Genomic DNA, 27201 nt, shown 5'->3' on the forward strand with positions numbered 1-27201 from the left:
GAATAAAATGTCAAGTGTGACCAGCAAGTATATTTTGCGCCCTTTTCAAATTTGAAAATGCACATAAAATGTATACGTTCATATGTATATATTTAAATAAACAAAATGGCAACTATTTAATAGATTTTATATATTTAGGGCACAGACACTTCTTACGATTTTTCTTTTGCTCGGCAGATAATGGCATTTTGTCTTTAGCGGCATCTTCATTCTTATTTTTATCGGTATTATACTGTTCCGGGTGTTCTTTCTCATTGCACTTGGAGGACATGAACTCGAAGAAGTCAATATTACGCACATGGCTATAGAAATTATCTTTAAACTGGAAGTAATTAGGGTACACCTTATGCTTCAACATCGCAGTATATAAACTTAGACGCTGCTGTTCCATAAACTGGCGGCGCTTATTGGCGGCAAGATGATTTCGCCAGCTTTGTTTGCTAATTTCTTGTTTTACCATTACGCGAAGATTCGGATATAAATGGAAAAGAAGAGCCCTGCAAAAAAATTATATATGTATATATTAGCTGGTTTAATTATTCATAATACTGATTAGACTTACTCATTGAAACGATGCTTAAGTTTTCGGAACTTAATGCGGTCGAAGGGATCTAAAAACAAATGAATGCGATCCGTATAGGCCAGTTGTGCGGGAATTTCCACAAAGATCCTATACAACATGATATAATTAATGTTGGTATAAGAAACGGCTATTAACTCACTTTGTTGTCAATACAGGCGGAAAATCAACTATTGTTGGTGGTTTCTTTTGTTGGGGAAATCGCGGAAACTTTGCCATATCCTGCTCATACCAATCAAAATGTTGCATCATTCGGGTATGCATGGATTTTAATTCCTCTGGATCAAGAAAATAGTTGCCAGCACAAAAGTTATAAGCACCTAAGTCGGGCATTGTTTTAAATAGTTCTAGGCCTGCAAAAGCAAATAGATTGATATTTTTATACCCGCTACCCATCGAGTAGAAGGGTATTATAACTTTGTGCCGGCAGAATAAAAGACAGAAGGTGACATTTCTGACCCCCGTCTGTGCACTTGTAATATTTGCCCGCAGATCATATTTGTTTAAAATTTTGCCCACGCCCACTTCCGCCCCCACAAATTTATAAAATTCGAATAACAAGCGTAACCGTTGAAGCTGAAGTTGCGAATTTTGGTAGAGATAATAATAACTAGTATTTATGATTCCTGTGAATTTTGTCGTGATTGGATACAAAATTGAGAAATTAATAACATTTGTAAGACATATTACGCATACTGCAATGAGGTCTTAGATGCTTTGGCTGACAATCTGGTATATTTCGAAGTGAAATTTTATAAACACACTCAATATGAACTTCGGTAAATTTTTAGTGTATTTGTGGTATATTATGCGGTATATTTAAAGAACTGTTTTGCTTTTATTCAAAATGCTTAGCGGGTATCTCACCGTCGACCCAACTTGACTGCAGTGTTCTTATTTGATAGATAATGCCTCGTTCACTTACCCTTCTTCCGACAGTCACCGGATATACTTTCTATAAAGTAATTAGTTTTCCATTTGGCACAGGAACAATTAATAAACTGATGAAAAGTTTCGACCCAATTTCGAAAAACCGTGCTCAGATTTTCATTTAAGTTCAATTTTAGTTCGATATTGTCTCTGTTAAGAGGTAATTGTTAAATTTATTACATGGATAGTAAATAATAACTATTATTATTCATGTCGCTATCCTAATATTACTAACATTTACAGAAACATCATCAAATAAATAAAATAAAGTTCAAAAATAATTATAATCTGCTGCAGCTTAATTTTTAATAATCTTGATCTAATTTAATTACAATTTTGATTTACGTAATAAATTCAAACACCTATATAGCAAATTTACTATCCCTATTAGTATCTGAGATACAAGATAACTACTTTTGATAACTACTTAAAATATTTGGTATAAAGCGGGCTGGCGTTTGGAATCAACTACTTACCGATACTCATCTTGATTCTCGTTGCAACCAAATCTTTGCAATCGAGTGTGCAACAACAAGCTATCTCTTTCGACCAACAATTGGAAGTTGGACGCCTCGACTTCCACTCCCGCACACATACACTTGGGATCCCTAGGTGGTGATTTTGGTTCTGAGGCTCGCGTCCATTCATCGGGATCAGCTTCGGAAGATACTGGCTCTTGGAAGACCTTGTTAAAGTATTTCTCACTAAATCTGTTGCTTCCGGGATGCTTAATGTCATAGATGTCGTTGGTTGTGTTAGCCATGGGATAAATTCGAAATTGCAAACTATCCGCCGCCATGACCTTTGTTTCCATCTGCAGTTCCGTTAAATTAAAATTGAGGCACGAGAATTGTGTGCCAGCGTAAGACTTGTGCAGCATCGCAAAACTCTCTGGATTAAAGGTGACGAAAGAATAATCATAAAGATACTGATCTTCGACCTCGCCTTCCTCGAGAAACTCATCGATGCCAAGGGTCTTCTGCTTTGGATCATCATCATCGATCATATTGATCAATATCTCTTCGGTTTGTACAGAGCCCGAACCAATGCGACCCAATTCAATCTTATGGGAACTACTCGAACTAATCTGCTTATCAATATCATCCTCATTAATGCCCAAATCCACTCCCATCGATGTCGTTGTATTGATTACAGTGCCATCGCTGTGATAGCACTTGAGTGTATCATGCGTCCAGACCATGCGAACTCCATCGTCCCGCATCGCGTAGCTTTCGTTGGCATAGTAATCATGCCACTCGGTGACCCGAATGGGTTTCGCACAATAGATCTTATGCTGTCCTTGCACATGCACCACACTGCCTAGTGAAGTGGTTAGTTTTAGATGCACATAGCTAAAGCCGAACAGGGTCATCATCGTCTCCAGGAACTTCAGCTCATTATCGATGCTGGCAAATAGAGCTGCTGTTTTATTCAATCTCATCTCTTTTATATGTGCCTTCATTGATCTGGCAGCCAACGTCTGGGAGGAGGTTGAACTATTGCTTAGCGTTGATATTTTAGCCCTGGGTTCAGTTCCGCCACTTGCGCGATTTGTTGATCCTTTGTTGGGTTTTTTCCTGCGCTTGCGCGGCGCAGACGACGAGTTTGTGACTCTTTCTTTAGGCAATGACTTATAGTTGCTGTAAGTAGATTGTGTTGAGCAGGCATTAACAAATTCCGATGTTTCTTCTATTTCACCTTCCTCTTCGCCGCCCATGGCATCGGGGAAACTATACAGTCTGTATACCTCCCCATTATAACGCATAATAATCACAGTATCATTGTCATTATAGAAGACGATCACGCAGCCATAAGGGGTGCATATGCGACGACTTTCGTTGAGCTCACTCTGGTGGCCAGACCAGAGATGCTCGGCATGGGTATCGTGACAGTAAAGGGACAAACCATTTGGATAATTGAGGACCGCCTTGGCGCATTCCTCGCTGTTGGGTCTGATCCTTAGATGAACCCCGTTTGTGGTCTGTATGCGTATATTATTTGAGATCTTATTCATGTTGCCACGTTCGTTGGTCAAATGTATGAGCTCTTTGTTAATCTCAATGTTCAAATACTTGTTCATTTGCCGGAAATTCCACTTCTCCTGGTACAGTGTCATGTGGCCCTCTTCGAAGTGATACTTTGAGGTCTTAGCTTTGATGGTCTGCATTGTATCGTCGAGATTGTAACCCTTGAGCATCGGATGATCTGGTCCCAGGCCAATGTAGGAGTATTGGCCAGTTTCCTTTGATTCTCTGGACAACGTTGCAGGTTGACTTTGTGTAACATTCGCACGAATATTGCTGGTGGAGGCCATGGAATTATCTTTTTGGGCTTTTGATGCTCGAGTGGATAGCCTATCGACTTTCTCCTTCTCCCTCAACTGCTCGGCCAGTTTATTGGCTTTTAGAGACTTGGGGCGTATGAAAACGCTCGGCGTAATTATATACTGTACATTAGTCGGACAGTGACTATATGGATTAAGCGACTCTCTGATATCACCCATGGTGTAGACACTTGTGTACGTGGATAATGGATCCGGTTGTGGCTCGATGGCATCCTCAAACATTACCGGTGTGACCAAGTCCTTCAGAAACTCATGCGCATTGTAAAGCGTAAAGTCTCGAAAGCAAAGACGTGATGGCAAGATAATGTCTTTCTGGTGTTCAAAGACCTCGTTCAGTCGACGCCGAAATGTGTAGAGCTTAATAGTGGGATGAATCTCTTCAATCTTATAGTTCTCATTCTCATCAATCAGGTGTATTATGCGTTGAGTGACCGCATCATCCGTCAAATATAGCTTAGCATATTTGGGCAGGTGTCGCGGCTCCACTTCACTGGTGTAGGGCGTGTACTGCAGACTGTCTATGGTATAGCCGGCGTTAAAATATCTCCGCAGTATATTGTACTCGAGACAGGCATGGTAAATGTTACGCATTAGTTTCTGATCCATGTACGACACAACGCTGGTGAGTAAGGGATTAGTCTGTTCCACAAAAAGACGTTCCGTTTTATTGAGTTTGACGATGCTCTTGAAAGCGCTGGCATACACCTTGATCTTGTCAAGCACTCGGGTCTGCACCAAGGACGATGGATTAGCCAGCAGCAGCACTTCCATCTCAGTCATCACTTCTTTTGGACTGCCAAAAGTGTTTAACAGCGACTCCAAATATAAATAGACTGTGGCATCATCGTCGTGGACTGCGGGCACACTGTGATTAAGATAATGTCCCTCAATGCTAAGCGATTTCGCCAGATTGTAGCTCTCCTGCATGTTCTCTGCGGGATTCATTTTGACGTTGATCTCATTGTAAGGTTTCACATAGTATTCTTCATAGTGATCGCGCAGCGTCTGCACATCATAGATGAACCAGCTTAACTGACTAAAAATATCATCAGAGTATTTAGTGGCCTGGCAAATGGACATCTGTGGCAACTGCTGCTGGAATATGCCCACTGGCTTTGTGGCGGATCGCTTTCGTAGCGAATGAATTCCCTTTTGGATATTCTCGATGGTGTCACGCAGTTCTTTGAGGCGTCGTGGGCGTGGCACCAAAATATCATAGGCACACTCCTCAGGTAGAAAGTGAATAATACCACGTAGTGGGAGATCAAGTCTTTAAAAAGAAAGAAATGGAATCATTTGTGTATTCTAGTTCAGATACCCTAGCAATAGTTTTGCCAATACTAGGACAATTGTAAATAAATTTGGTAGGGAAGTAATGCTATAAAATTCTTATTCCTCAATTGCTACTATACATTGTATCTCTAGATCCAGCAATAGTAATTACAATATTTACGTAATTTTATATTGTATATGTATTAATTTAAAAAAATAAATATTTTAAAATTATGACCATCTATTTTCGATAAGAACCTATGTGTATACCAGTAGTAGTTCAAAACAGTGTTTTTGTAGAGGGACAGACGTTCTGGCAAAGAATGAGTTCAACGACATTATTAAATAAAATAAATAAAAATTATTCGACTTTGATACAGTTAACCAATAATTTTCGTCAGGCACTTACGATATCAAACTTTGGTAGAAGTCATTGTCCAGATTTCCAATTATGAGTATAAGAATCGAAGTAGCTTGTGGTTGATCCTTTATGTACTAAATTGGAATGTAGATGTTAAGAACTAAAAGCTAAACATTGAGCAACTTACTGAACGCTTGGACAGCGGGCGTCCCTTGCCAACTTTGTGGTGCTCCTTGGACGTAACACCGAAGCAAGTAATTTGGCTCCTTACTTGCGTATCGGTTGTTTCCTTGCTTTTCGCGGGTGGCTTTGCCCTCTTGGACTCCATGCCTGCCTTGTCCTTCTGATTAACAAACTTGAACTTGAGTTCGGCGGGCGTATTTCGTTGGAAGTACTTGAGCAAGTTGAAGCTATTCTCAGCATCAATACGCTTGGTCACATGCTCATACTCTTCCAAGCAATCTCGTATTCGCAGCATTACTAATGGCATTCTCTCCGTGGGTATGGGATCTGATGGGACAGATAAGATCCCGGCCGAATCGTTCAAGTTAAATTTGCCAACCTACCTTGTTTTTTATGTTTCGAAATTCGCTTGTTAATTTCATTGGTATATTGCGCTTGTCGAATCTCATGCTCCACATCGATGACAAAGAGAAATCTTCGTAAGCCAATTTTGATCTGATTGATATACTCATTGCGCACAGCAGCCAGTCCATTATCATAGAAGTTCATACAGTATATATCATAGGATACCGATGTTAATGAGGCGTGTGATTTTCGTGTGCCACGACGACTGCCAAGGCTGGTTCTTCTGGTGCTCACACTCATGGTGGGCTAGTGTTCCTGTTGTTTATATAATTTTTGTTAGATATTTTTATCTATTGCTTGTAGGAAATATAAACAGAAAATGTCCCATTCTCGGTTTTGACAATAAAGTCTTGACCCTGAAAGATCAGTTCTGTTATTGAATTGTCCAATTACAGTTGGATATCATTGAAATTCTATTTATAATGAAAATGAAAGAAAAATAAAAAGTATTTATTTTAGGATATATTTATTAAATACAACTTTTGATTTAAATGGTAACCATAAACTAATGTTAAGTATACTCGTTACAAATCTACATACTAAATGGCTCGTTTTTATGTACAAATGAAATTATGAAATTACTAATATTATAAAATATATAATTTATTTTATGTATAAATAAATTCTGTACAAACGGGAGGAGATTCGAAATAATGCATTCATGTTGATATTTTCAAATGAAATCAAAATAAATTCAAATTGCAAACATAAAGCCTCTTGAAAACAAAATAAATAATGAAAAGAAAAAAATAAATTAGGATTGGTTGGTCATAAGAAATGCAGTCACTGGCAATGATAATTTCTTCTTTTCCAGTTGAAACGTATAGCTAGATAGATTAATATTATGGTACTTATATGGCAGTGATATGCTAACTGGACGTTCTCTAAGTCTATGGCTATATAAAACTCAATAATTGATCACAATACATTTGGAAAAAGTTTCGGTGTGGCATCAACACAGGAACCAGGATCTTCATCAGTTATCATCGCTGGATACGAGACACTCGCTAAGCAGAACATTGTGCAGATCATCCATTTCGATCCAGTCACGTCTCTCATTGCGTATGGAGACATTGCGAATGCAGCCCTTGAAGTTGTCTCGCGTCAACAAACAACCGCTGGGTGCAGTATCTGTACATAAAGTAAATTTGAGAGTGAGAATCTCAAAGAACGGCGCATAACTTGTATATTTACCTGGCAATCCTCCGATGTAGAGAGGCGAACGTGTTTGCACTTTGCCAGCATTGCGTTGATTTGACATGCTGATTGTCGCAGGCAACTGATCGATTCGCAAAGCAAGTTGCTCGCCATCATAGAGAGCTGATATATTATGCCATTTGTTGTCGCACAGAGCATACTTTCCAGGCAGCGTTGACTCCACACGGAAGTGCACACCATCTCCCAGATCGCAAGAGAAGATAATCTGAAAAATTGCGAAAATTTAAATCAAATAGTTCAGTTGAAAGTTTTGGCCCTTATCCCTCACATTGCCCATGCTAATCTCCATGGAAAGTGCCGGTGAACCACTTGGCTCGGATACGCTTAGTAAGATGCCGGATAATTCGGAAGTGCGAAACTCCATTTCCAGTTCTAAATATTTTGCCACATGAAAGTTTTTCGCTGCAAATAAATAGCAAAATGATAAATATAGTTACACTCGTAAGTTTTGTAAAGTGTACTCACTATATATGGCATAGGCATCGCCTGGGAAATAGCTACCCCTCTCCACGGTGGGAAAACATTGTCCCACATTCGAATGTTTGCCCGGACGAGCCAGGTCCTGTGTTGCATTATTAATGCTGAAGCGCCGTAGGCATCCCCTGAATGGCTCTAGGCGCATGTAGAGCTCCGAAAGCACCTTCCCTGGTGCCTGAGGAACACCGCCGACCAGCAGAAGCTGCGCTGCGCCAATTTTCTTGGGCACCTTCATTTGAGCTGAAGTCTTTTGATCCGTTCGTCCAATCTCCACGCTCATGGTGACCTTGCGATCATGACAGCTAATCGTCACATGATGCCATTCGCCATCATTCAGTTTAGCCGTCAGCTGTAGCTCCTCACGTCGTCGTCCACGCACGATTAACACCAGCTGACCGTCCTTAAGCAACAGCGCAACATAATGCTTGTGCTTCTCCTTGCTGCCCGGCGACAAGTAGAGCATGCCATTCGGGTAAAAGGAGCGGAAGTCGAAGGTCATGTGAAAGTTGCGTTGCCAGAAGTGACGTTCCGGTAGCTTCAGCTGGGAATAACTGTATTTCTCATCGCCGAATTTGAAAGCATTTGGTTCGTATGAGTAGCTGCCGATCTGTAAAAGAGTTGTAGTCGGATTAATCTTTAATTCTAGCCTAAGTAACCCGGGAACTTAACTCACCACGACGACTTTGTGTTAGTTCTGAGCTTTTGTGAGCGAGCTTTCTGAGTGCAAACTCAGTGTGCGCGTTGTTTTTTTTTTAGTACGGTTAAGAAATAAAAACGTTGGCATGATTTTTGTTGATTTTTATTATTATTTTTTTCTTTTGTTAAAAAATGTTTTTTTTTTTATTGAAAACGCAAAATGTAATAACAATTCATGTAGTTGAAGTTGAAAAGAGCAAAAATTATTCGTATATTACATCAATGAAAGCAAAAACGTACACAAAGCGTTGATGAGTGAACTACATATGTACATATGTATGTATGTATAGTATTTTTGTATGTATGCATAGATGATGTTGATGCTTAAATACTTAATTATGGCTTTCGAGCTTATAAGATACATAAGAAGTTAAAGTTGTATGAAATATTTACAAATATGTTTGTATGTTTCCATGTTTTCAAATGTCATTAATAATCAATTGCGCTTTTGTTAGCCGACGACCATGATAAAAAGTTGCGCTCAGATCTTAAAAGATTACAACTAATTGTAGATCTTAAATGCTAATAAAGCTGGCGTACATCGAGAAGCTTTAGCCATGAACTTCGCATTGCTTTCGAATGTAAGTCAACTTTGGTGATTCTTTAGACGAGTGTTAAGGCTCAAGACCAAGTGAATATGCCTTGGAATTATGCTTAATTGAAACTTTTGGTTAAAACTGAGGTTATATTTATGTATATTTGATGATGGTATGATTAATCCACATGTAGACCACATTGAGTAGTGTAGCTGTGTTTAGTAAGCTTTTTACTTTTTTTAGGCGAAATTAGTATACAAAAGAGCTTTTTTGCAGCGTAGCGCTTAAAGCTTTTAGCGTAGCAGCTTTTGACATAATTGCTTAGCAACTAAAATCCTATAAGAACAAAGAGAAACATTTAAGTCGATCAAGTTGAGTGTTTGGCAACCACAGATCACTTACAAATATGAAAGCTGTATAGTCGAAATAAATTCGATTATGAAATACCCGCTAGCCAAGACTGTACTTTGTGTTGAAAAGATAATAAAAAGTGCAGGAAAGATATGAAAGATATATCAATACAATGTTATCTAAAGTATTCGCATCGAATACAATTATTTTCACTTTGGGCGGATTAGAGGTGATGTGGACTAATTGTCATATAAACATTAGACAATGTGTCACAATCTCATAGCTCTAGCATTTATAGTCTTTGAACTTTGCGTTTCCATAGATGCGGACAAACGATCAGATAAATAGACATAAATTTCTCATTATGATATCGGATTTATCTTCGGCTGGCTTTTATAAACAACACACCTCTCAACAGTATGGCTATCGGGTAAATTAGGTATTATTAACATGCATCTTTTAGTGATCTCCCATAAACCGACAGAGTGTACAACCAACCAATGAATCAACAACTCACCCGCTTGCAGCCTTCCGGCGAAGCTGTGAAACTCTTGCCAATCATCGGCTCCGTCTTGAGAAGCACATCGTAGATGCCGCCCTTAAGACTGCCCATCACTGGACCATTGCGTCCGATTTGAACATTGGCAAAGGTCAAGGCATCATTAAAGTTAATAGTGCGATTATTGAAAACCACATCCCGAACAGCACCCTCAAGCTTGATAAATGTGGGCGCCAACGGCGTGTAGCTCTCATGTGGCGGTGCTCCTCCAATGTAGAGACCACCTGCATCTTGGGGTAAGCTGACCAGTGACGGTGAGCCAGTTAAGGTACGCACATCTTGCTGCTCATCATCCACCATCAGCTCTAGTCTGCGTCCAGTCTTAATGAGATTAATCACATGCAATTCGCCGTCATTCAATTGACTTGAGTTTGAGGACAATTTCACGAAGCTGCGACCAGAGTTGACCCACACATGTAGCTGACCATCGATCAAGCTCATTGAGTAGTTGCCCTTGATATCCTTGGCATCGTAGTCTGCCAGCACTTCTGGCGGATATGCGGCTAACAGTAGCAGACAATCCGGCTGTAATGTGCGGAAAACAAGGCCTGTATTGGCACGTTTTCTTAGCGATTGCGACGGCAGCTCCAAATACCCATTGCCAGAGAAGCCAGCTCTATAAAATAAGTATTTGATTAATTTCGAGTTTACTTGAAAAGTGTATAAGGTTACATACTTGGTAATCATGTCTTTGCAGGAGGCCTCCACACCAAAATAAGTGGAACTCTCCAGCGGATCGTAAGTCTCCCCGTTCACCTGCACATCCATCATGCAGCCAAGGAAGGGATTATCTGCGCCGGGAGCTTTAGTGGTGCCGGAAGTAAAGCCTATGAAATGAGACAAAATAAAATGAAACTTGGTAATGCTTAGTAAAATTTATATTAAATAAACAACAACTAGAATTAAAACTAAAACTCTGACTTTTAATAAAGAAACATCATAAAATAGTAGTAGTCCACAAAGAGTGAAATCTTGATAAACACAAAAACTAAAAGTTAGATGTATTGTAAATCAAAATCATTTACATAAATAATAAATAAGTAGTAATGACTTTCATTATACATATTTTTCGTTTAATTTATGGAGTTGAGCAAATCTTTTTTTATGAAAAATAAATTTAAGTAAAGGTACAAAAATTTCCAGCAATAGTTCTACTAAATGATGGATTCATCAAATCAATTATATAATTCCCATTCGAGGATCAGACGTCGCTTCGCTAACTCACCTGGTGGCACGCCGCCCAAGTAATACACAGCTTTGGACAGATCAGGTAACATATAACTCTTCACTGGCAATGTGGGTGCTCCAGAGATGGCGCGATCGTTGTTCACACGCAGCATGCCATTCTCAGTACTGCGTCTCGCGGAGAATTCTCGAGCTGCCTCCATTTTGATCCATTGACCAGTGTTATACTTCTTGGTGGTGTTGATTTCCAGCTTGGACTCGTCGCCATAGTCGATGCGGAACATAATGCGTCCCCGGCTCAATGTCACAGAAACCGAGCGGTTCTGCAAACATAGAAAAGTAAAAACATTAAGACGGACTCAAGAGTAGTTCTAAGGTAAGAGCAGCTTACGTTCTTGTCATCAACCGCCAGGAAGAGCAACGCATTCTCGTCCAGCGTGCGGAAGGTCATCTGCAGCGCAAAGAGATTCTTGCGATAGGGACGCGGTCGCGTCTTCATCACCTGGGCATAGCCCAAGCCATTGAAGTGACGCGCCACCGACGATGCCGAAGATTCTTTCGCACCAATCATGGCACCACCGCAACGACCTTCGCTGCGCAAAAAGTTCCACAGTCCCAATGGCTTGTTGTCCACCTCCACCTGATGCACTACCACATTGAGACCCGGCGTCAGTTCTTTGGTGGCATAGCCGCCCAGCAAAATGCGCTCATTGTGACTTTGCGAGAATCTCGTGTGCTCCGCATCGGTCGACCCCGTCACAGGTGACGCTGGCGTCAAGGCGCCATAGTTATTCATACGCCGCACCAACAAACTGCCTAGATTCAGAGTACGATTCGCTTCCACTTGATACCAGGCATCATCGAATTTGGGATCGCGCGTCTGCACTTCAAGTGGATGCGTAATGGTTGCCGTGCTTCCGCCCAGATTCCAAACGAGACGCACTCGTCGCTTGTACAATTCCAATGTGATGTGCCGTCCTTCGCTGCCCTCCACATGCAACAGCGGTGAGTTGCCCATATGGTTTGACAGTGCAAAGCTCAAACGCAGGGAATTCGAAGTGCTTAGGCCATAGGAGGTTGGCAGGTAGGTGCGGCTACACTTTGGTCCCAAGGACTCCAAGGAGACGTCGATCTGAAATGATATTATTTATTGTATTGCAATACTATTTTAAAGCAGAAATTCAAACATGTTAAGAATCAAATTGAAGTTCGCTAATATAATTGAATCCGCCGAAAAAGTTAACTTTTTGAGCTATATAACACGATGTGCGAAATGTATTTTCTACTTTTTAATTATATCAGCCAAGGGTCAAAGCAGCTTAGCAGTTTTTCTTGTAGCTTTTGTAATATGAAGTAAATTTAGAATTAAGGTCTTATTCGTTGACATCAACAACCAAATCATTGAGAATTTGTACTTGACTTCAGAGAATCTGAGGATTTGGTGTAAAGTTGAGGTAAGACCCCACTATTGAATTCAACAGAAAGAAAGAAGCAATTGACATATTCGTGGCTCCATCGAGTATCTATTACTTACCGCCTCAGCTGCATGACGCGCCTTGGCAATCTTATCCTTTAGCTGTTGCAGCTGTTGGGACATGCTGTTGTTCCAGGTATCAAAAACCTGATTCTCCTTCTCTGCCTGCTGCTCAATGTAGCTAAGCGTCACATTCGCCAGTCGCAGATTCGTCTTGGTCAGTGAAATGTTCTCCTCGGCCATACCCAGCTTGATCTCCCAGTCGGGCTCCAGCATTGCAAATGATTTGCGCATATGTTGTAAGGAACGTTGCATTTCCCGAGCCGAGTGAAGTTCAGCATTCATTTGATCGCTGGTGCGCTGGGCAAGCTCCATGCTCTCCTCGGCCAGTCGACGCGCCGAATTGTTGGTCAATAACTGCAGATGGCTGGTAATGTTATTGCTGCGCTGTCCCGTCTCGTAGATGATGCGCTTAACGCCCTCCACCTGTTGCTCTTGCTGCTGCAGCTTGTCCTTGAGCATTGTGGACTGTTGCATCTGCTGCAGTGCCTCGCGTTGCAGCTGCTTGGAGCTGTGCAACGAGTGCTTGGCACGTTCAATCATGGAGCTGCCATCGCTGGGATAGAGCGTGTGTTGTGCCTCATAAACGCGCTCCTTGGCGAGCTGTGAAGCCTGACGAGCATCCTCAATGGCCTGCGAAATATTGCTATGCGCGGAACTGTAAGAAAAAATCATGTTAAAGCTAGCAGGAGAATTGAGATGCCTTTAATACTCACCTGGCCAGCATGGCGATGCGAGCTCCATTCCTCGTGGGTTGAAATTTTCTCGCATACTCATTGGAGCGCTCGAGCAGGCGAGTTGCGTGTCTCTCCGCCTTTGGTAGCCAATGCTTGCGCACCTCACGTTGTGGCTCTAGCTGGTCGTCGAGTGTTTGGTTTAGTTGCACAGTTGTGGTAACCAGATGATGACGCTGCTCCTGCAACTGATATTGTTGCAACATGGCTCTGTTCAGCATGTCCTCGCCACGGTGCACAACACTCTGATTTAAGTGCTTGCCAATGCGCTCGGTGAGATCATCGATTTGCTGGTACTGTTCACCAACATGGCCACTCAAGTTGCGCACATGCTCGAGCACATCCTCGGCCTCCGACTCTGCCTCTTGGGTGCGATCGATGTGCAGTCGCATGTCTGCCACACGATAGTTGGTCTGATTGAGATCCCGCCAAAGCATTTCGAGGCGCGCCTGTTGATCAAATGCCGCATCCGAAGCATTGCCCGTGGCATAGAACTGTTGCCATGTACATTCATTGCTGCCTCGAATATCCTGGACTAGCTGATGATGCTGTTGAATGGCCTGCAGATAGAAACGTGCCTGCTTCAGTGCCGTGGGCAAACTCAGATGTTGAGCTCCTTGGCCATAGTTGTGTAGATTGTGCAGAGTGTGCTTAATCTCGGTACGCAACGTAGCCACATCATGTTGCACCAACAGTGCGGCTTCCTGCATGGAGTTGAGCGCATGCTGCCGCTTCCCAATGGTGGCCAGAGCTTTGCGCGACTGGAACTTGCCATTCTCGGCATGGGCATCCAGTTTGATGAGTGCTCCGTTGTCGTAGCCAAGGAGCAGCTGCCGAGCCTGAATGTAGTTCTGTTGCCGGGCATGCCACTTGTCATAGGCACGCTCATACTCGGAGAGCATTTGATAAGGTGCGGGAATGCCCGTTAAATCCATGTTGTGCAGTCCACGACGCAACTTGTGCCCCACTAGCTCCACGTAATCCAGTAACAGCAAGGTGCAGTTATCGCAGACTAATTGAAAGTATAAATTAATGGCTGTCTTAAGTGATAAATGTATAACATACCTCTGCAACCGTTCTCGACGAGATGATGTCGCTCTGCCAGACACTTGTTGCACTTGAGACCTGCGACGCCATCGCGGCAATAGCATTGACCCGTCTCCGCATCGCAGCCCTCGGCTCTGATACCATCTGGGTGGCAGCCGCACTCCTGACAGCTGCTGTTCGGATACAGCATCGGATTGCCAAAGAAGCCCTCCTGACAGCGTTCGCACAGTCGTCCTGTGTAGCCGGGCTTGCAGATGCAGCTCACCTCGCCCTCCCACACGTTGCAACCACGTGCAAAGTTGCGATTGGTTTCGGGGCAGGGACATGCTTGGCAGCCGTGACGAGAGTTCGGATCACCATAGAAGCCATCTGCGCACTGTTGACAATGGGCGCCACCAGTGTTCCCGCGGCAGTTCTGCAAAGTAACGTTAAATTGGAAAGGGATGCAGTGTGGTAAAACGTTTCATTCTCAGTAGATGCTCATAAGTAAAGTTGGTCCATTTTTGTATTTGTACCGTTCAGTTCACTGGTTAACTTTACTATACACCTTTTGGTACATAATTGTAATTGTAATTTTTGTTTTATTTTTCGGTACATCAAATTTAAAAATTGTGTCTTTCTTCGGACTAGTTTACAGTGATCTGATAATGGCAAAGGGTTCGGGAAAGACAATTAAATTTCAGTACAGACTTTGCCCTTCTTCCAGCACATTCTGTTTACATTAGAACTAACTAGTTCTTGATTGATTCGGTTAAAAAGTTTAAATTCTTACCTTGCACACGCCGGTTTCGCGGTCGCACTCGTTGCTGCGTCCATTGCAATGGCAGGGTGCAGCACGTCCAATTAGATCCTCGATGAAAACACTTTCTACATCGCTCGTATTGCGCCAGCGATAATATGAATTGCCGGGATCCTGGCAGGAGAGGCCGTCGAAACGTTTGGGACACTTACAGCGCTCCACACCCTTAGCTATGAGATTAGTGGAGCCCTGCACGAATATGGCAGCATCCATGTGTACATTGTGTAACCTAGCAAAGTGAATAAGAAATGTAATTAATACAAGCAAACGCAATGCGAAAAAAGTATGTGCGTTTTCAAGCAAATAGTTACGCCGCGAAATAAAGTAGTTTACTGCGAAAAGTAATGTGAGTACATACGCATTACAAATAGTGTAATGTGAAGTGAGTACATATGAAACGAGTAGTTTTCTACGTAAGTAAGTACATTATAATTGTGAAATTCGAATTGGTTGGTTTGTGTCTAGCCTAAACCATTTAATATGAGTAGTAACGGTGCCAAGCATGTAAAACAAGTAAATATTAGATACGAGTAGAAATGTACCATGAGAAGTGGAAACGTATGAGTACTGGGTGCGGAAAACCCTAAATGAGTTTATTTTAAATAGAAATCGGTAACTATGCGTAGTTTGGTTATCAAGCTGAAACTACACTTACACAACTTGCTGGAACTCTGCAAAGGCAAAGGCACGTAGGAAAATGTGTCGCACATTCTGCAGTGCCGCCATCAGAGTGCCGCGATCCACTGCCCGACTATTATGATGATACTTCCAATACGATTCGTGCAACGGCACACGATGTGTCACATTCAGCGAGTACTCGAACTCCTCGTTCTCGTAAAAGTCCAGCACGAGCTTGGCATGTGCATGCAGCTGCACCAACGGATATTGCGCCAACACCTTGCGCTCCAGCGGCGTATGGGCGCCATCGGTGAGCAGCGAGAAATACAAATTGCCGCCGTAGCTGGCGGTGCGATCGCCGTAGAACTGCGGTGGCAGCTGGAAGTACAGTGGCTGATAGAACTGGGTGTAGGCGCCGATGGAAACATTGCCGGTGGATCGTGGCACGAGGCTGAGGTCATTCATGCGCTGTATTTCCGCATCCTCGCGATAGGAGACGCTGCCTGCCATCTGGATGACCACAATGTACTCGAACTCGCTGCTGGGCACGTGCTGCGGTCGCAATTGTTGCACGCTGAGATTGCGTGCCTCTGACATGCGTATGTGACCCCAGGATAGATCACTCTGCTCACACTCAGAGGCACGGCCAAAGCAGAAACAGTGGGTGCAGCCCTCCGGATTGAGAGCTGAGAGGCCAAAGGTGCTCTGCATGCAGGTGTCGCACTTGAGTCCCACCACCAGCGATTTGCAGGGACATTGTCCGTTGGAATCACAGGCAATGAGGCCATCGGAGCGCATAAACGAACCAGCAGTATCGCAGCCACAGCGTCGACATTCCGGATAGCCAAAGTAACCGACGGCGCAGCTGTTACAGGTGCGTCCGGCGTATCCCTCGCGACATTGACACTGTCCACCGACGGCAGCACAATGCTGGCCAATGGAGCCAATGTGATCGCACTCACACTCCCGGCAACCGAGTCGCGCCTGCCAGCCCCAGGTGCCAGGCACACATTGAGCACAGCCCAGGCCGCGAGTGAATTTGGGACAAATGCAGCGTCCGTTGAGGGGATCACACACCTGGCCCTCGGCCGCACAAGCTGCACAGCGTTGACAGCCATCTGTGCTGAAGCCGAAGAAGCCCTCGGTGCACTCATTGCAATGCCTTCCTCCGACTCCGATTTTGCAATCGCATTGACCAGTCCACGGATTGCACTCACGACTGCGTGATCCGTGTGGATCACATTGACAATCGTAACAACCGACACCTTGTGTAAGATTCCAGTGTCCCGCCCTGCACTTTTCACAGCGACGACCGGCCACATTCAGTAGACACGAACACTGCCCGGAGCGCTTATCGCAAGCGGTCGATAGCGATCCAACCGGACTGCATTGACAGTCTGCAAAGAATGAAGAGAGATTTGAGAATTAACAATAGTGAATAGAAACATTGACACTCTAATAATAATTCCATATAATAAAAAGCATAAAGTAGTTGCGAAATAATAAAAATAATAAGTACCATAGATACCTAAAATTTTAAATATTTATAAACGAACCATATTTGAAATGGTATAATACTAATACAAAATACTTCAAAAAACACAATTATTGAAAGAATTATTATTATTGAAAAGGTGAAACAATTTAAGGGTATCGAAAATTATTAGGAAAAAAAGAAATGACAGTTACTTAAAAAATATACATATTTAAAATCAATCGAACCCAGCTGAAATTAAATGGAATAAATTTCAGACAAATATAGAAAAATATATAATTGCTCAATTGAGATAATTCCATGAATGCAAATAAAATCTTTTAATAAAATAAAATTCATTAAGAATCGAAATGAAAAACGTTAAGAATGCAAAAAGTGAATAAGCAGAAAATACTCAAATTAAAATTCCAACAATTGTAATTAATTTAAGTAACTGCTTGGTTATTTTATTGTTATTTTGTTAAAAGTAAGTCTTTAAATAACTTCAAGTAATCATTCACAAACTTTAATTTGTTTAAATAATAACGGATGTTAAGGTTATTCGATGTCATAGGTCAGTGCTATTCAATTCATATTGGACTCGTTTGCTTTGCAATTCGCAGTTTGTTTAGGGAGCCACATGAGCTACCATTGCCATCATCGCCATCATCATCATGGAGTCGAACGGCAGCAAAAGCTAACTGCACCCAAAAGACTGGTAACAACAACAGTGTTGGCCAAGCAAAAAGATCAGTCAGCTAGTTGGTCGTTTTGTGGGTTGCGCGTAGGCAGCATCGCAAACCCGCCCACATTTGCATAGAGTTTCCTATCCAGGCGACAAACGACAAATGCAACCACGACACACAGAGGATACGACAGACGCTTACGGGGCCTAACACATACAAAGACAAGGAGAGTCGCTGCACATGGATGTGGCAGACAAGTCTGCTTGTCTACCAGTCAAGTCAGCCAACCTAGCGTACGTCGACTTGCCTGCCATATGCGAGTATACGAGTACGAAAATAAATTCATTCATAAATCCGGTAAAACCAACGCAAAAATATTCAAATTGATTGCGAGATCTAATGCAAAAAAAAGTAACTAAAAATGTTTAACACAAAAAATATCTATAAAGACTGGGTACAAAATGAATGCTTAGATCTGGCGAACTTGAAGTACGCTTACTTGAATTAGATCAATGGATCAGAATATTCAATTTGAACTAGTGAAAGCAGAGTAATAAAAATGCATACTGCATTTACTTATTTTTTAAGCAATGTTGGATGGAAAATTGATGTAGTGTATTAAGGATTGTTTAATCAAAGTAAAAGTTATTCTTAGTTGCTGATGATATAGATGAAAAAAACTAATATTATTGAGTTTATTAAAATTCAAATATAATAAACTTTTTTCTATTAGTTAGAATTGTTTTCGGAAACAAATAATGAGTTTCTGTTGTTTTCTTTTCGGTACTGTAACAAACTTTTTGAACAGTTTCCGATACCCATTTCAGTGAAAAGCGTATGCCAAATAAATGTTTAGAAATATGAACATGCCATAGCACGCGACACGAGGAGATAGTAGTTCGACTGCGTCCACGAGAGGAGTTTTTTGTGGAGGAGTTGCTGGAAGAGCAAGGCAGGCAGACTGGCAGGCCTCAAGGCACTTGGCTGAGGCTTTGACTGTTGCAGCTGTCAAGTGCCTGCTTGGGATTTGCATTTTCATGAATGAACGAGAGGCGCAGTTGCAGCATTGCAGCATTACAGCTTAAAAGCATCCAAGAGAAAGGTTACCTTTTCTTAATCTTCATGTTATTGTTGTCATTTGTTGCCACCTCTCAGACAGTCAACCAATAAAAGGTTCAATCAACTGATGCAATTCAAATCCAAGACTCTTTCATTTTTCCCTCTATATCATTCTCGCTCTCACTCTCAATCTCGCTGAGCAAATGATGTCATTAAAATATACAATGAGGCATCACGACTCGACGCTTCAGAAATGCGTTTGTCATGCTACAGTTTGAGAGTCACTGTGCGGCAATCGCAACTCCCACAGAGGTTTGCTCTGTCTGCTTGCTGACTGAAAATGTTAGAGTTGTTAAATTTTGCGTGGGTCTTCAGCACTGTGTCGTTGTTGTTGTTGTTGTTTCTCTCAATTTTTTATTGACAATTTTCATTGTTTGCCTTTTATTAATGAGCGCGTTTTGTTGTCTGTTTCTTTGGTTGCTTCCAAGTTTGGCTAGAAACTCTGGCTAGAGGTCTGCAACTATGGTCAGACGTTCGTTGATCGTGTGTGGGGCATCTGTGGGTAGTTAAAGTGCACTTCCGTTCGTTTAACGGGGTTTTAGGTGAGCGTGCGTAACATTTATCATATGCATTTTCAAACTGGCTTTGATGGATTGCCATGAAAACTTCAAGTAATTGTGGTGCATTTAAAGGTAAACTTGAGATTAGGCAAGTGCAATATCTTATGGAGATTTCTAATGAAATAATTTAAGTGTTTTTGAAAATAATAAATTAATAGTAAATAATTTTTAATTACATTTTACAACAATTACAATTAGTGTTAACTAAGCCGCAAGATTCATAGTTTACTTTATATGTTATTATACTATGATATTGGCCTTCGACCTACCCCACAATGAAAATTGCAAACAAGTTCCAAAATGTTGTCAACACATTCAGAACTCACAAAAAATGTAATAAATTTACAATTAAACAATAATAATTCTGAAATGCCATAAACGAACATGACGAAAATTGACAGTATAATTGCAAATTCACATTGAGGAAAATAAATAACAAAAAAAAACAAAAATGCAACAAAAAAATGTTCAGAAAATATATCAGGTAAAATGTAGAGCACGTGTTTGGCTGCCATGCGGTTTTTCACTCGGGACATGACAAAATATTGATTAAATGATTTATTCTGCGACCAGTTGCCAGACACCGCTGCGTATGCGCAATGTGCAGATTGCTAAAGAAACTCGCGCCAACGCGGTCAATCAATTATCATAAATCTCCAATCAACAACAACAAAATTGTTAAGATACAAAAAAACGTTTAACCGCAATTTTATCTGTGAAGTCTAAATACACTTTAAATGCTTTTGTAAAAAAAATAGGAGATTAAATTCAAATGATAGGGGAAACATAAATTCCAAATCTGCAAATGAATTTAATGCTGTTGTTTTTCAACTAGTTAATGTAAATAATAGAGTGGAGATCACCAAATCTATAGCGTCTATATAACCCAAAGTGGGAGGGCATTCAATGCATATTAGCTACGGTTAGATTGTGCGAGAAATCAAACGGCAATTAAGCATCTATATGCAACTGCGATAACAATCTTGTGGCAATGCGTTGACCACTGTATGAATGAATGATTGAACGACTGACAGACTTACTGACTGAGTGACCAACTGTCTTGACAAGATTTATGTGTAAGTTGACATTTGAAATGTCAAAAAAAAAAACAAAAATACTTGGCCAACGGCAGCGACAGCGGCAATTGCTGTAAGTTGCAGCAGACTTAATGCGTTTACTGCAGTTGCAGTTGCTGGCTGTTATTGTAGTTATTGTTGTGTTGTTATTGCCTCGTTAGCCGCCCACAGTTGACCCACATTAACTGTGAAAGAAAGAAAGACTGGCCTGACTGAAAGAGTGCAAGCTGGAGGAGCGAGTAGCGGTGGCAGCGGCAGCGGTAGAGGTGGGAGGAGGAATCGACCACCCGGCTGTGCTGAGCTGCCTTTTAATAGGCTCACGTAGCTAACGCTAACGCTCGAAATTTCGTAGTTAATTAACCCGTTTGCATACATTTTGTTTTGGCCAGGCCTTGCGACTGGTCCTGCTGGCTTCAACCAGTTGCTCCAGACAACACAACAGCAACAACAACAACCACTACTATTATTGGACCAGTCCCATTCCTACTCCCGTGGCGTGGCATTATTTATGCTTTCTTTGATCGAACTCGGCGCTTAAGCGTCATAATAGTCACAGTTCCCGAGTAAAGAGTCCCGACTATGACTACAAGTAGAGTGTCTCGATTGTTTTCGTGCGCCCCATAAATTAATCGAATGTTAACTTTGCTCAGGAAATTGCCTTTGACTTGCTGGCTGATCGCTCCACCTCGAAAAAATAATAGAAAAATGTAAGAATACACAAGTCTCTAGGGATTGACTAGCAAATACCACGTAATTTGACTTAAATACTCTCTTTACTTTTAATAAATCTTAAACGATTGGCGACTATTTACTAAGCTCAACTTTATTGTCTTAGATAATAATACTTTGGAACAATGTTTCTGGGTAACCGTTAAAGTGGCCATTTCTGGGTACAGGGTATAAATTAATTATAGCTTTTTGTTGATTATAATAATCGGCTGACGGTGTTGAATTTGCGGCTCTTGATAAGTGGCAGTCGCCGTGGAAGTGGCTACATTAAAATATCGCCTGTGTGCAATTTATTAAATTATTTTTTTTCCTCTGTTGGCTAAGCTGTCGACTCTATTAAATTGAGTAGCAGATGAAGGCTTTTCGTAGAGAGAGTTAGATTGATTAGTGAATACCGCAAGCAGGTCTTAATAGTTTTAATCGGAATTGAAATTTATACACAAATTTTGTTTTTAACCATTCGATGTTTAGAAGTATTTTTCATTACTCATACTTTGCTCTGTAAATTTACTTCTTGTATTTACGACTTGTCAAGTGGAAGCACATTTGTAGCACCACTTAATCCGAATGTCTCCATTATTAAGCAAGCCAAATCATAAATGATGTAGTTTTCGGTAACCATATCCATTGAGGCAAACTGCCAGACACCGTTAAGACGTCTCGACATCTAAATTATGGATAGCATGATTTTATTTTTCGCTTTATTTTTTCTCTATTTCTACTTCTAGTTTACAATTTCGCGCATTTATTTTTAGATTTTTCACGTCGTTTGGCATTTTGGAAGATTGAAGTCACGAGTTTGGCGTTGGAGTTGAGTCGAGTAAAGTCGAGTAGTTGGGGAATTTTAAGACAAGTGGCAGTTTTGGGGCTTATGCTGGCACCCGTGCCATAAAAAATCATATGCAAATTTGTTTATGCCGCGTAATGCGAGCGTATTAAGCAGCATAAACTTTGGCATTAGACCACAACGTGTTTTTTTGTGTATACCCTTTAGTCATAAAACGCCGAAGCGAAGGGTATTATCAGATTATATAAATATGTGAAGGCTATAGATATTTATGTCTATAAGAGCTGGTTGTAGTATTAAGCTCTTCAATGTGTATAGATATTCTTATTTTATTGTCCTTCTCTCCATTAAATACAGAAATTTATTCTACTAATACAGGGTATTTGCAAGTCATTCGATTCTCAAACTATTCAATAGGACTATAAAGTATTTCGAAAGCTAGTCGCTATACTTACGTATTTGTAATACTTGGCAATCAATTTGAAGCGCTTTGACCTTTCGCAGTGCTTGTCAAACTGCGCAAAATGATGAATTGCCACAGCGCTAATGAATGGCATATTAATTTGCATTTAAATGCCGCAAACATATTTTCGGGTTTTGCTTTTCAGCTTTTCAACTTGTCATTGAATAATGAGACAAACAGCTAGTTTTTTCGTGAAAATAACACACAATTTTTGCGGTGCTCAGGAAACATAAATTACATCGAGCAAATACTTGTAGATTGGACTGCAGCTCTCGAAATATGAAAAACACATTTTGTAAATGTCATATTCACATGCTGAAAATTCGCAGTTGTGCCAAATTTCAGGCGCGCCCACAAAAAGAAAAAAATATTAAAATTTATAATAGGTTTTTTCCTTCTTTTTTTTTTCATTTGGCGTTGGCAGCATTTTCAAATTTAATTCTGTTGACAGTTTTGTGCGTGCAAATTTATGCAAAGTATTTATCACAGTCTCGGAAATTGAAATCATCTGAAGAGTTTCAAAGCGTCAAGTGTTTCGGTAGTTTTAAATGGTTTCTTTAATGGCTCTAAATGCCTACATGAAGTGTGTAGATCAGATCAATGCTGATAGGTTTTTTTTTATTGAGTTTTGTTTTTTTTTTCTTGGTGTGAACTTAAAGATGTATCGCTGCTTTTTATCTTTTGGAGGAAATCAAAGCTATTTATAAAACTTTGGCTTTATGTTACATTGAAATTTACTTAATTTATTTGAAAATATTTGTAAGCGTGTTTTAGACATTATAAGTTTTCAGCTTCTGTAGAAGTCTGAAACTAAGATGGCTCTGAATGGTGTATCTAATTAAATACAATAATTTTTTGTATATGCGAAAATAGTGAATGAAAGAGTTTAAATAAATATATTTGTCATTCAGATAATCTTTTTATACACTCTTCCTATAGGGTACAAAGAAATATTTTTGGAAAGCAAAAAACTTCTACTACTATCGGGTCTAAGTTGCTTTCACTGACAATCTGATATATTTTGTATATTTAAAATGAAGTACTATATTGATATATCAAATATAGCCTTCGGTATATTTTAGTTCTTAGCGGTATAAATTTGATGTATTTAAAGAATAGGTTTTTATTAAAAATGGGTAGCGAATACCTCACAGTCAAACACACACGACTGAAGTTTTCTTACTTGTTTTCTTTTTAAACCTATCAAATGAATTTTCCTATCGTTTCAAAATATTTCCAATTAACTGTAACTGAATTTTCTACAAATTTGAAACTTTCGCGTAATTAATGCCTTTAAATGCGCTTAATTAAGCAATTTTCCATTAGGCTGTAAGATCTGTTTTGGGTCCGCCCACCAGGTAACGCCCACCGGGAATACAATATGTGTAGCGTATGCTGGCCTACAGCCAGACCTGGGCACACTGCACTTTCGCCCATCAAAATGAACGCAGTCAAATGCTTGGCGGGCTCAAATTGCATTTCCTGTCACTTGGCCGATTGCTCGACCAGCCCAGCCATGAATCTTGCACCCAGCTTCTCAACTCACAGCTCTCTAGCTAAATTCATGGGTGTGTGCTGTATATCTCTCTGGGTCTGGGGATCAAATACAGGCTGCCTGACTGTCTGCCTAACTCTATGCCTGTCTCACTGTCTGTTAGTCCTCTCACCCAGTACAACACAACACACGACATGCAAAGCTACATGTGTGTCAGTCTCAACGAATGCTGTGGGTGTGTCTCACAGCCCGGTGAACAACATCAACACCAACACCAACTAGATGGTATATGTTTTTGCTTTTCTTTTTGTAAAATGCAGTAAGGATGGCGAAAATTTGAATTGCAAAATTCTGAATACCCTTGAAAGCTAGTGTTCCCATGAAATTTGATTGACATTTGGAATACACCTTCTAAGTGCATGATAAATTGACTTTGTTATATGACAAAGTGTTAAACTGCATCTCAAATTACATCATGACAAGTTAATGAGTTCCATTTGCGTTTATGATGTGATAAAGTGTCAGTCCTTTTCAAACGTAGTTTATTGTTAGCGATGATAGTTCTGTGACTCTCCTTAAAGAGTGAGCAACAAGTATCTACGAATGTTATAATGCAATTTTGATTGGCTAATCGCTGAATTGTTTTAATTTTAAAGATTTATCTGCATACTTGAGATATCCTTACTGAAATGCCATAAAAACATCGAAATTGTAATTACCAAAACAATAAAAACATGTTTTATTACTGCATCAACAGCAAAAAAAAGTAAACTTTCAAAGGCCATGACGTGTTTTTGCCTAATTGCAGTTGTATTTTAATTACGCCAGTTGCACTTTTAGTATTTTTAATTAACTTTTTTGGTTGTTGTTGTTGTGGAGGCGGAGTTGAGCATTCCGGGGGAGCTCGATCGGCCGCAACATTATGTCTGGCAATTTCTTATCTTTATTTGCGACATGTATTTTTAATTTAAACGCGACTATCAAATATTTAAACTGCATCGCTAGCAACTCTCTGGACAATGCCCCAAAGTGTTTTGTTAAATGGATTTCGGTTCGGTTCGGTTCGTTTTCGTGGTTTTATTTTTTATTTTATTTTTTTGGCTGCTGGGTAAGTATTTGCTCTTCAAGACTTGAAAAGCTGCCGGCTACAGTCTTTGACGTTGTTACAATACCCTGTAGTTAGAAGAACATGAAAATGGGGTTTATGCTATGCGAAAGTAGACAACACAAAACGTGATTTCATTGGAGATGATGAAGAATTTACTTGAAAGATGTCCAAAGCATTTAAGAATATGTTAAGAAAAAGATTTTAAATCATATAACTGGTTTCCCCTTTTTCTATACTTTGTAAAGCTTACAAATTAACAATTTAGGCAGCTTTGTGGTGCTTACTGGGCATCTTTTAGTCGACTTCTTTTGACTTTCAGATAGCGTGCATAATTTTTTAGAGTGTATCTGGTTTTTTTTTATACAGTTTTGGATTTTTCTTTTTGGGCAAATAGTTTCGTTAATTGAAATAAAATTCAATTTGACGTTTTTATGGCATGTGGCGATAGTTTGGCTAAATACGTGAGAAGTTGCAGTTGCAGTTGCTTGCTTAGGGGCGGTCTAGACAGCCAGAGCTCTCTTTCATTGGTGTGTGTAAGCTTAAGTATGTGTGTGTGTGTGTAAAGTGTGAAAGTTGTTTTCTGGCTAGAAAGATGCAACCCGTTTTTATGGGCAATTTGAACGGTCTCCCAATAGATTTCGATAATATTTGCATGCGAATGCAAATGAATTTTCAATGGTATACCCATAACTCATATAGTTGATTCGCATGGCCATTAAAACGTGTGAAAAGTTGGCAAATTTTCAATTAATTCAGTTTTACTGCACATTTCATAGATAATAATTAATTTTTGTATGACTGATATTTATAGAGGTGTTTTGTAATGAGGTATAATAGGAAAAGTAAAAGAATAAATGTGGAATATTAATGTTAATAGAAGATTTGAGGAAATCACTCAAGAGATTTACTTGATCTTAAGAATCTTAAATTTTGGTTTAGAATGCAAAACGAAAATGGTCAAAATAAAGAATGAATAATAAATGAGTAATGCACAAAATTAGATATTTTTGGCACAGTTTGCATATCTTGTTTTTAAGTAACACATTTCAATATTTTTGTGTACAGTTAATACTTTATTTAAATTACGTTTAACACAAATTTTATTGTAATCGAATTTTTGAATTTGGATTTACATGTATCTAAGAGGCATTTAATAATTGTTTGTCAGTTAAAAGTTGAAATCAAAGAATTTATTTATGATAAATATGTTTGATGGACTCATAAAGTGCCTCTTAAGTATAAAGACAAAAGTATTTTCAATTTCATAAATATGTTTTATGAATGTTATGCAATTTTCTTGATTCGAGTTAATAATGACGTAAGCGTATGCTGTCTTCGATCTGAAGAATTCGATAACTATTCTGGCAGCTCATTTGGTAATCAGCTTCTGTGTATGAAAACATTAACCCACTGTTGCCGACACAGTTGGCAGCTGTAATTTTGAACAATTTTGCGCCCGATAATATTTATTATTCAATTTTCATTAAATCTGATTATGGATAACCCGTTCGCCGTTGAACGATTGTGGCTAAATTGTAAGAGAAAAATGCCAGCAAATTATTTCAGTGACGCTTAAATTAAGCATTAATTTTCGCAATGGGCTGGTGGCGGCTTCATAAATATCTTTTCGAGCGCCGTCGAAAATTGTGAGAGATCATGTCGAGAAATAAGCAAAACATTTTTTAAGGTGTTGCTGTGCTTGTTGTGACAAGCGAATGGAGCGATAAAAGTGTCTATGTGTATCGAATAATCAAATGCTATGTTAGATAAGCAACGCCAGAGAGAGTAATCGACTAGTTGGTACTTCGTAACTAGATTTCAAATATTCCCTACTCATATAAACCATGTTTCTGTAAAGGAGATTTCTTTAACCAC

The 27201-nt window shown here is 40.1% G+C and overlaps 2 protein-coding genes across 2 annotated transcripts in view; both read right to left on the reverse strand.

The window, feature by feature from the left end:
- Nucleotides 1-68: 68 nt before the first annotated feature.
- On the reverse strand, nucleotides 69-6424 carry LOC117563355 (uncharacterized). Its single transcript, XM_034241644.2, has 8 exons — nucleotides 6054-6424; nucleotides 5675-5997; nucleotides 5536-5621; nucleotides 1987-5124; nucleotides 1506-1660; nucleotides 723-933; nucleotides 563-670; nucleotides 69-497 (listed from the first exon to the last, which is right to left on the reverse strand). The coding sequence occupies exons 1-8, from the start codon at nucleotides 6313-6315 to the stop codon at nucleotides 113-115; spliced, it is 4668 nt and encodes a 1555-aa protein (XP_034097535.1). The 5' UTR covers nucleotides 6316-6424; the 3' UTR covers nucleotides 69-112.
- Nucleotides 6425-6604: 180 nt separating this feature from the next.
- The window catches only part of LOC117563354 (laminin subunit alpha-1), an 84451-nt gene continuing 63854 nt past the window's right edge, over nucleotides 6605-27201 (reverse strand). The window contains 13 exon segments of the mRNA XM_034241642.2: nucleotides 6605-7206; nucleotides 7270-7498; nucleotides 7562-7695; nucleotides 7759-8377; nucleotides 9871-10528; nucleotides 10589-10739; nucleotides 11138-11420; nucleotides 11489-12229; nucleotides 12632-13289; nucleotides 13348-14377; nucleotides 14431-14827; nucleotides 15185-15440; nucleotides 15867-17226. Coding sequence (XP_034097533.2) covers nucleotides 7052-7206; nucleotides 7270-7498; nucleotides 7562-7695; nucleotides 7759-8377; nucleotides 9871-10528; nucleotides 10589-10739; nucleotides 11138-11420; nucleotides 11489-12229; nucleotides 12632-13289; nucleotides 13348-14377; nucleotides 14431-14827; nucleotides 15185-15440; nucleotides 15867-17226 — 6671 coding nt within the window. The 3' untranslated portion in view covers nucleotides 6605-7051.

The sequence above is a fragment of the Drosophila albomicans genome, chromosome 2L (genome assembly GCF_009650485.2).
Source record: "Drosophila albomicans strain 15112-1751.03 chromosome 2L, ASM965048v2, whole genome shotgun sequence".
NCBI lineage: Eukaryota > Metazoa > Arthropoda > Insecta > Diptera > Drosophilidae > Drosophila > Drosophila albomicans.